General features: G+C 26.4%; 1 protein-coding gene across 4 annotated transcripts in view; it reads left to right on the forward strand.

Moving 5' to 3' along the window:
* Window positions 1–9091, forward strand: part of LOC107437526 (fibroblast growth factor receptor 3) — a 72219-nt gene extending 63128 nt beyond the window's left edge. For all 4 annotated transcript variants that reach the window (XM_016049562.4, XM_043040092.3, XM_016049563.4 and 1 more), the window contains exons 10-12: window positions 1452–1839; window positions 2099–2351; window positions 5476–9091. In XM_016049562.4, the coding sequence (XP_015905048.1) occupies window positions 1452–1839; window positions 2099–2351; window positions 5476–5544 (710 nt within the window). In that variant the 3' untranslated portion in view covers window positions 5545–9091. The remainder of the gene's footprint in view (window positions 1–1451; window positions 1840–2098; window positions 2352–5475) is intronic.
* Window positions 9092–10305: the final 1214 nt, after the last annotated feature.

Here is a 10305-nt window from a genome sequence, read left to right on the forward strand (position 1 = left end):
TTTCTGTTTTAAAATTTAGCAAAGCTATAAAAACTAAATGCAGCAAAACATCAAGAAAAAAGTCTTCAACTTTTTCAAAGCACAATTGAGAAACAAAAATACTTTAGTTTATCAAAAACAGAATAAAATGTGTGGAGACAAAAGCAAACAAAATGAAAGTCAACATTAACATTAAAAAAAAAAAAAAAAAAAAAAAATAGCAGAATTAGAAGCGTCTATTTTGTGGTCACTTTTTAAGAATCAAAATAAAAAATTTTCCTTTCTTGAAAAGAAATCCATTTTTTAAAAAAAACTCTGATTTATTAAAAAAAGAAGTAGCAAAAAAAAATTATATTTCTTGCTGATTTTTCAATATTATTCTGTTTCTCACTATAACAGTTGTTAGATAGATAAGAGCAGTTAAAAGAAAAATAAACTTTGGTGAGAGTAGTAAACTATGAATATTAATGAAGCTGAATATTTAAAATTTTATGTTTCAAGCTTTGTTTACCGTTAAATTATAAAAGTTTTCACTAAGGGGGATTTATTCAATTTTGTTCCTGTTTTATATATTTTTTTTTAATAAATTGGATTATTCTATTTTTGGAATTTGTTGCTTTATTTTTACTGCTATTTTCATCTGATTATCTGGGCGGCTAATTCTTCACATCAAGAGGGGAAAAAAGGAGAGCGAAAAAAATTTGTCTTTATTATGTGAAAGCAAAAGTTCAAATTATCTTATATTTTTTACTATATATTCTATCATACTAAACATTCTTTAGTTAATTAAATGTCATTCAACCTATAAGAAAATGATGTATGAGATTTATCATCTATTTGCTATTTTCTTATTGAATAGCGTATGTTTTAATGTTTGTTTACCTCAAAGACCCCATTATCAAGAAAAAATCTATTTTCTAGACTTGCCAAAGTCCCTATGATTCTGGATATGGAACTTTCCTCTAGGTTTACATCATTTCAATTTCATTATTAAAATTATGACAAAATATTGTTGTTAATATGTACTTCATTTTTTTATGAAACTTATAACTAAGCTAATGCTAGTATTTACAATGAGTGCTCAAAATTTCATTGATAATTTAAAAAAATTTCTCAATTATGCTGTATACCCTCCAAGCATTGAGCCTCCTACGAAATTGTTGTGACACTAACCTCCTGTGCACTTATTTTTTTCATTGAATAACAAGCCATCAGCTTAATGTTTGAAAACGCTAAGGACAGAGGGTTAAGGAATTTAAGAAATTGCAAAAGGTGAAGGCTAAAAGAAACTGGAAAAGGAAATTTTTTTTGATTCTTGAATTTTTTTTGATTCTTTAATTTTTTTTTTTTAAAAAAAAGGTAAATGTTTAGTTATGAAATGCTGAAATGGTCTTCATCTAGTTAGAATAATTTTTGCTATCAATTTTTTATATAAATTCTAAGATGTTTTATGAAAAAAACATTTTTTTTAGGCCCTCTATATGTTTTGGTTGAGTATGCTTCAAAGGGATGTTTAAAAGATTATTTGCGTGCTCATCGCAATCCAGATGGATATCAAGAGCCAATTGGAATTAATGGTGAAACTCCTAAATCATTGACTTTAAAAAACCTTCTTTCATTCGCCTATCAGTCTGCAAGAGGCCTGGAATATTTAATTTCAAAGAACTGTATTCATCGGGACATAGCGGCCCGCAATGTTTTGCTTACTGAAGATGGCATTATAAAGATTGCTGATTTTGGACTGGCAAGAGACATTCAAAACAATGACTACTACAGGAAGACAACAAGTGGTATTTTGCCCATAAAGTGGATGTCGCCTGAATCCTTATTAAATAGAATTTTCAGTCCAGAAAGTGATGTGTAAGTTTGAGTATCTATGCCTCCTTTTTAACTAATTAGAAATAAATTAATTAGATATTAACTAATTAAAAATAAACTAATTTAAATTCATTGCTATTGCTGTTTCTTCTTTTCCTAAAAATTGTTTTTTAATATTTTTTTCCAAGTGTTCTATTAAGGAAAAGTAAGTTAGTGTATTTTTCTGCTCTAATATTCCAAGAAAAATTTATCTTAATATGTTTTAACGTCTCTCACACTATTTATATTTTTAATTTTCCAGATGGAGCTATGGTGTACTTATTTGGGAGATATTTTCTCTTGGAGCTTCACCCTATCCAACAATTCCATATGAAAAAATGTTCCAGAAATTGAGAAATGGCCACAGAATGGCTAAGCCAGATCAATGTCCTTCTTCTGTTTATGGTATAATGCTTGATTGTTGGAACTATGAACCAAAAGCAAGGCCGAATTTTCAAACTATTGCAAAGAAATTGGATAGAATTTTATTAGATTCACTGGAGGAAGCAAATCAGGTTTATTGTTATTATTATTCATTTTTTGTAAATTATTTTTCTTTCTTTTTAAATGACATATCCTGATTGTAAAATAGTCTTATCTGAACTAATATGCAAATCACACTTCTATGCGAACGCTAATATGTTCTGATGTGTACTCACTAGATCTGAAACCGGTAAAAAGTTGAAACATTTCAGAGGAGAATTTAAGCCAAATTATTTTTCTTCATACTAAGAATCAGGCATATTGTTTTTAAATTTGATATTCTTGAAATTTTTCTTGTTTTCATTTTCTATATTATTTGTCTTTTAAAATATGAATGAATAAGAAATAAAGTTTTTATAAAAGATGCTTGATTTTAGTGGTGTATCCAGTTTTTAATTATGAGAATTAGCCAGATTTTTAACTATCATTTCCTTGTAAAATTTAAGGTATGTTTTGCATGTATATCTAATATACTAAAAAAGTGCACCAATTAAATTTTGTGTACTTCTCAGAAAGTGCATTTCTTATGATGCAACTAAAAGTAAATGAATGTAAAGAATTCAAGTAATATAATATTTTAGTTACTTTACATTATCTTTTTTATTAATCAAATTTATTTATTACACTAAATCAAATGTTATCAGTATTATATAATTATCTGATGCAAAATATCATAAAAATGAAGTTTTCTTTCACGCACTGATATCCATAAATTAAAAATTTCACCTCATTAACTGTTATGAAAACTGCATTTCTCCTAATTGTAAAACACCTAAAAGATATTTATGCTCACAAAATTTATAACAAATGTGATAAACAAGCAAAGTTAAATTCTTTGATTCCTTTTAGAATAACAGTTATTTAGAAAATGTTCAAAATATGACATTATCAAGCCTTATTGTGAAGAAATATTTATATACTTTTTAATGCTGATACTTATCACACCTCTATATAAAAAGAGAATTACAGTTTAATTATCATTTCTGGAAAAATAATTTTGAAATTGTTGTTATCCAGAAATGAAACAATCCTTAAACTTTCTATGCTTGCCATAGTTGCTACATATGTATTTTGTGCTGCTAAAAATGACATTAATTCTTTATAAAGCTTTAATTCTGATATTTCAAAATAGTTAAACAGTTTTATTATACAAATATATTCTTATTTTGCAGGGGAAAAAAATTGTTTTTTCTTACACAAAATTAATTTTCTGAAATCTTAAAAAAACTTATGTAGACTTAAATAAACTTCAAAATAAACGAGTAAATGATAAAATATGATAGCATTTATAACAGCTCACAGTGAACACAGAAAATAAAATTTGTTTAAAATGTTCTAAAGCCTACATTTTAACAATTACTATTTTCTTGCATCCAATTTTCCTTTTATTTCAGTCTTTTTTCTTAAATGTAAATTTTGCTTTATTTTTAATGACCCATTATTCTTAACAGTGTATAAGAGTTTACATTTTTCTCACTGGCTGCCTTTAAAGAAGTTATTGTTCGCAATGAATGTAACAAGTTCAATGGCTGTTTTGATACATACATAGAAAATGTTTCCATGAAAGATTTAAAATTGGCTTAGAAATAGAAAATTCTCAGATTTTATCATTTCATATAGAATCGATAAATTTATATCCTGATTTTTAAATTCTCATGGAAATAGTTTTAGTGTATATGTTGCAGATAGTACATGTAATGAATTCTACTTTGCTGTAGACACATTGTGGAAAAACTAAAAGTTTAAAGAATTTACACCACTATATTTATTTTGTAAGGATAACTGTCCAATCAAAGCATAGTTAACCAACTAAATGTGCTGTAAAATGATATACTGTAAAATCTTCTGTAGGAGATCTCTAAATAAGGGATACCTTCTTTTTCAGGGATAATTGTGTTGGTCCAGTTCCCTTTATATAAGGGCCTTAATGAATTTTCCTCTTAATAAGGGAAAATCTACTTAAAGAACTTGGAAACATATTTTCAAAATGTAAGATAGAGGTAGATAAACAAAAATAAATATTGAAATACTCTTTTTTATCCAAGTGAAGAAAGGATTGACCTTCTTTTATACGTGATTGAAGTTTAAAAAAATAAGAAAGAAGAGCATAAATAATGCCACGTGAACAGAAATATTATAGTTTCAGTTCTATGATAAGGAACTGTCCTCAGTTTTGAAACAGAGAAATTCAGAAAAAAATTAAAAAACTACAACAAAGATCAAAGAGTGAGAGACTGATAAGGAACTTGTTTGTAGGAGATAATCTAATGAAAGCAATGAGGTAAAACACAGATTTGGTAAGGTTAGAGTGAGAATACCTGGGGTAGCAAATTTAAAGCAGAATAGATTTTTAAATATTTAGAAAGAATCTTCCATTGTCTGTATGTCTATTCCTCCCTTTTGATGATTACTACTATTAAAGAAAATTATATAGTATTAGAAAAAAAGCATGTCATGTTTCAATAAAAAAAATATTTACATTTTAAGAATTTTTGGGTATAGAGGAGGGAATCGAGCTATGTATATTTAGTGGTAAATAAAGTGTTAAAATATTTTTAAATTTCTCTCTCTTTTCGCAACAGTTAATATATAATTTATTTTCCATAGTGATAAAAAATTGATGCATTCCTCTCTCCCTTTTTTGGCTTTACTTTTAAAAAAAAATAATAATGATTGCTCTTAACATTTATTAAATGCAAACTTTTCTATCTCTCATACTAAGATACTGCAAAATCATTTAAGTATGTATTTTCAGTGATAAAGCCTTTCTGTTTTTAACAGAATACGAATACAAATAAAGATAAAAAAAAGCCATATTTATAATATTTTGGAACAAATTAAGAAATAAAATAATTCAGTTTAATAAAAAAAAAAACAGAACTATTAAATCCCTTAAGCATGTTCAATAGTGTCAGGTTATTCAAGTGAGGCAGCTGGGGTTTTTTTTGGGTCTATATACCTTTACTTTTTGCTGTCTTGATCTTTTTTATTCATCACACTAAATTATCAAAGCAGTTTGTATGAGTTTCATGAGCTATATTTAAACAATAATCTAGACATTATATTTGCTAGTTTTTAACCTTAATGTATATTTATACATTCCTTTTCTTAGTAACAAATTCATGCATAATAAATTAACATAAGCTGTATTTTCAGGTTTATTTGGAGTTGGATTTTCCTGTCTTATCTACGCCTGAAAACAGTACCTCAGGAGATGTACACTGAAATTATTTTGTATGACAGAAAATGTTTTCTGTACTTCTTCTTGTACGTAGAAAATGTTTTCTGTACTTTGATTTATTCAAGACCTACTTGAGTTTATATTTAGGTCTTGATTTAACTTATTTGAAGATTTGTTTAAACAGTCAAATCATTTGTCCTGTGCTTGGTTGTAATTACTCTAGAAAAAAAATTCATCATGTTTGTAGGTTCATCAGTTGGTTATAGTGATTATTTTTATAAGAGATTCAACATTATGAAATGTAATATTAGAAAACAGTTATGTGTTGAGCTCCGACAAATGTTTTGTATGAAAGATGATGATTTCAGTGATGGCCGTCCAACATTTTTTGTAAATTCAGATATTTTTCTGATATTAAAAGATATTCACATCTTTCTATCAGCTTTATGCAATTTTTAAAGCATTGTTCTTAGTCTATTGACAAACAGAGGATATATCAGGGTTACTATTTTGACAAATTCCATTTTTTTTTTAAATAAATTTAAATGGTTAAGAATTTTAGGAATAGTTTTGATCTAATCAAAAATAAACTTTTCCTATGCTATAAGTTAAATTTTGTAAAATATCTAGAAATGTTTTGTATACCAGCTCAAAGTATGTAATTAATACAGTTTAAAAAAATTCAAGGGCACTATATTAAAATGAAAGTGTTCATAAAACTTTTTTTTATCTGTTTAGTTTTAAAAAAATTATAATGTTTAGCAACTTTTAAATTTCAGGAGAAAAGTTGGATTTTTATTTTTGCAATATATTGACAAGATAGCTCATGATTAATTTCTGTAGTCAAAATGAAGTAAAGATTCCATGTAATAGACATGTTTTTAAATGTCTAGTGACTCTTATAATTGCTAGTTTTGTTGAATATTTTGCAACTTTTTGTCAGGAATCATCACATTGTTTTAACCTTTACATTTTTTATTTTGTTTAAAACTAGGTGTTTTAATTTTTCTTTTAATTTAACAATTTATTTTACTTTTTTATGTATATAAAAAGATTCATAATGTTTGAAAAAGTTTTCTAGTAATGAAGTAGTTTAAAGTTGCATAAGGCTGATAGTTCTTTTTTTGGGTAAAATAATTGAACATTAAATGTTTTTTTTTTTTTTTTCCATATTTGTAGTGAATGTAACAGAAGGACTGTCGATTGTAAAAATATTTTATTAAATGTTGTAGATATAGCATGATTTTTAGAGCAATTAATAAATTTTTGTTTTGTTAATATATGTATAGTATTTGTAACAATTTCATTTACTTGTTTGATCCAGTGAAGTATATTAAACCTTTAAATGCATTTAAGTTGTTGTAAATATTTTCTTTTACCTTTTTTTTTTAAACTGATTGCTGTACCCAGTTAAATTTTTTACTTGTTCCAATTTAAACTAATTGGAATTCAATAATTAAAAGAGATTGAGAAGTTCTGTTTTCTTATATCATTTGTAAAATACCATAAACTGTCATTTATCCTTACTACAAATAATAAATACTTCAGTGCCTTTGCATTATGATGTTCAAAAGAATGCTAGAATTGAGATCACTCATGAATATTTTTAAAAAAATTATATCTGATTCATCAAAAAAATTAACTTTTATAATTAATTAGTTAACTTTTGTACTTTTTTGCATCTTAAATTGGGGTTTTAGGATATTAATACTGATTTGCCACCAGTAATGAAGTTATGGTACTTTTCTGGTTGCGGCAAAAGTTTTTTTGGAATTTGTGAAATATCTACTTACTTTAATGAGAACCACTAAGTTTCTACTTTAGAATCTTCTTATATTATTTTTAAAAAATCTACTAAAAGAATTTACTGTATTTTTAGTTTAAAATGTACCATAAAAATGTATTACATAATGTATGTAATTTTATGGCTGTTGAAAACATTAACACTGCAAGGACTCCTATAGAATATTTAGGAACCGGTTTTAAAAATTGTTAGAACTCTCATATTAAAAATGTAAAGTGAAAATAATTTACTTCACAACAGCTCCGATCAAACTTATACTCCTTAGAAATGTGAGGTAACTCTATTTTACATCATCAAACATGTCTTGCCTCAGTTCCTATGTTTCAACTTTTTTTTTCTTTGAATTTTCCATGATGTTTAATTATGTTAAAATTGTAATTTCTATATTTGCTTCATATATAAATCTGCTTATTTTACTTACTTTTAATACTAACCCTTTGAGTATTAGTCTCGGGTTTCTCCAAAATTTCAGCTGCAAGCTTTTCTGCATCAAAAACTGGTTTTTTATGCTATTAAATGGAAAAGGTGCAGTAAGAAAATTTCTGTACAATTTTATTTAGGAGCTGAATACTTGAAAGGTTAAGTACAAAAATTCAAACAATAACACTTCCCAGGAACTTTACTGTTAGTTCAGCCTGAATAATGCAGCAGAAGATGTTATAGAAACCAGTTAAACTTTCTAAGCATTTTTCATTAAACTGCTTCTTTTTGTCCAATATTGTAAATGTTTAAATCTTAATTCAATGAAAAAAATTCTATCACTTTGTATTGAATGATATTTCTTGTTAATGTTAGACAGCCTGTATTGATGAAGAATGTATACATACCATATCATTAAATTATATCCATATAATATATTCTGTAACTTAGACACATCTCTTTCTCATTCTTATTTACTGCTGCCAAAGTTAAATTTTTTAACTTTATGTGTTATGTGTATAAAAAAATTTCATACTTCAGGGTGCCAATTTTAGGTTATTAATTCTTTGTTTGATTAATATTTAATCAAATTTTGAACAAACAAGAAAAAAGAAACAAATTTCTTTATAATCCTTAATTTATAAAAAAATTATATAACAATGATAATAAACAATTATAATTACACGTGCTTCAATTTTAATTCAGTAATTTAATATTCCAAGTTATATAATTTAATTTTATTTATATTTAGTATCACTCACTGTTATATTTTCACTATTATTCTCAATAAATTTATTGCTATTAGAATATCTGTAATACCAATAATTAAACCTGAAAAAGTATACGATTGTTGTGCCTATTGTTATAAATTCTGTAGTTATACTGAAATTCTGTTAATATTCTGTAGTTATACTCATTTAAGAGACAAGAAAAGTGAGTTCGAAGAAATTTGAAATCTCAATTTTTATTATATCATTAAAAAACTTAAAATTTTCTCATTTTATTTTCAGTTTCATTGTTCAAAAAATTACTACGTATTGCCATTTACCAGCATAAATTTTATGTTCTGATGAATTAGTAAACAAATTTTTTAATCATTAAAAAGAAAATTTTTCTTCTTCTAATTTATCTTTTCATTTTATAATAACTTGGTTTAGTTTACAAATTTGAAAATTATATTCACAATTTGTTTTTCATTTGTTTAATTTCAAAGGAAACTTATCCTTTTTAGCAAGAAGCAATTTTCTTGTCATTCTTTTTTTAATGTTTTGCTCCACCAATTTAAAGTTCTGTTAAATTTGAGAACTAGTTATGTTATAAAAATTATTTTTCCTTTACTATAAAAATAAAAAGATTTTTCTTTTTTTTCTGTGTTGTTTTGTAGCCATTTTAAGCAATATTGACATTTTACTACCAACGACTTATTTTGCTTCCAAACTCATTCACTTATCTTTCTTATTTAATCATGGATAATCCTTGGAAATAATTTTATTTTGTTTCTATTTATTTTATATTTATTTTTGCTACTAAATAATGAAGGATAAGGGATAGAGAGCCAAAAAGTGGTGAGTCCTAGCAAAATGATTTTATTTTTCAGTTATTCAGTTCAGTAAATCTATAAAATGGACAGAACTATATTTCGTATGTCCAGGTTCTAGTCAATTTTCTTGTTATGTTATCTATAATAAGGTGAAAAATTTAAATACCTCCGTAAAGTTCGGTTCTTCATTACTAAAGTAGTGAAGCAGAAGGGGATCCCAATTAGGCTAAGTCTGGCCCTGGACTCTAAACAATCCTATATATCTCGGATTCGGTTGAGCCGAGATTAAAATTCCTCAGGCTCGGACCACAAAAGCGTAATTGAACTCGAGGACTGATTTATGGGTCGTTAACTACTTTGTCTTTAAATTTGCAAGGGTCACCAAATACAAATTTGTCTTTTACTTTCTCATTTTGTCAACTCTTTCATATAAGTATTTTAAAATGTGAAACATTTAATGTGAATTCCTTTCATTTCATAAAATTATTACTTAAACTTGATAAATAGTAAAATAATAAACCTTACAAATGATTTTTCAGAATGATCTGCTAGGTACTTCATATGAATATCTTGTTTCCCACATAATTTTTTATCATTCTCACCAACAACTCTATGGAATAAATTTTAGTACTTTTTCATAGTTTAGCTCAATTTAATTTTGAGTTTCTATACGACGTACTTCTTGATAAAAGTTTACGATTTGTTGTTGTCGATAAAAGATTATACGTCGCTAATAGCCCATTGTACAGCTCTAGTAACGTAAATGAAGGTTTACAGTTTGTTGTGTTCTAAAAAATTATCCTTTGATATCGTGATTAAAAACCATCAACCGAAACTTTTAAACTCTTTTAAGGTTCCCCAAGTGGTTTTATTCATAGGGGAGCGAGATCTCCTCTATATTGTTGCAGTAAGAATCTATAGGTTACTGCATCAGATACAGTAAGTTGATGCTAAATCGCAATGACTCGGGGGACAGAGCTTTCGCCTTCCAATGAGGTGAGCCGAGTTCGAATCCCGGCAATGGTTGGTCGATACGAATTC

Source organism: Parasteatoda tepidariorum, chromosome 11 (genome assembly GCF_982258835.1).
Source record: "Parasteatoda tepidariorum strain Cologne lab strain chromosome 11, Ptep-v5.0, whole genome shotgun sequence".
Classification (NCBI taxonomy): domain Eukaryota; kingdom Metazoa; phylum Arthropoda; class Arachnida; order Araneae; family Theridiidae; genus Parasteatoda; species Parasteatoda tepidariorum.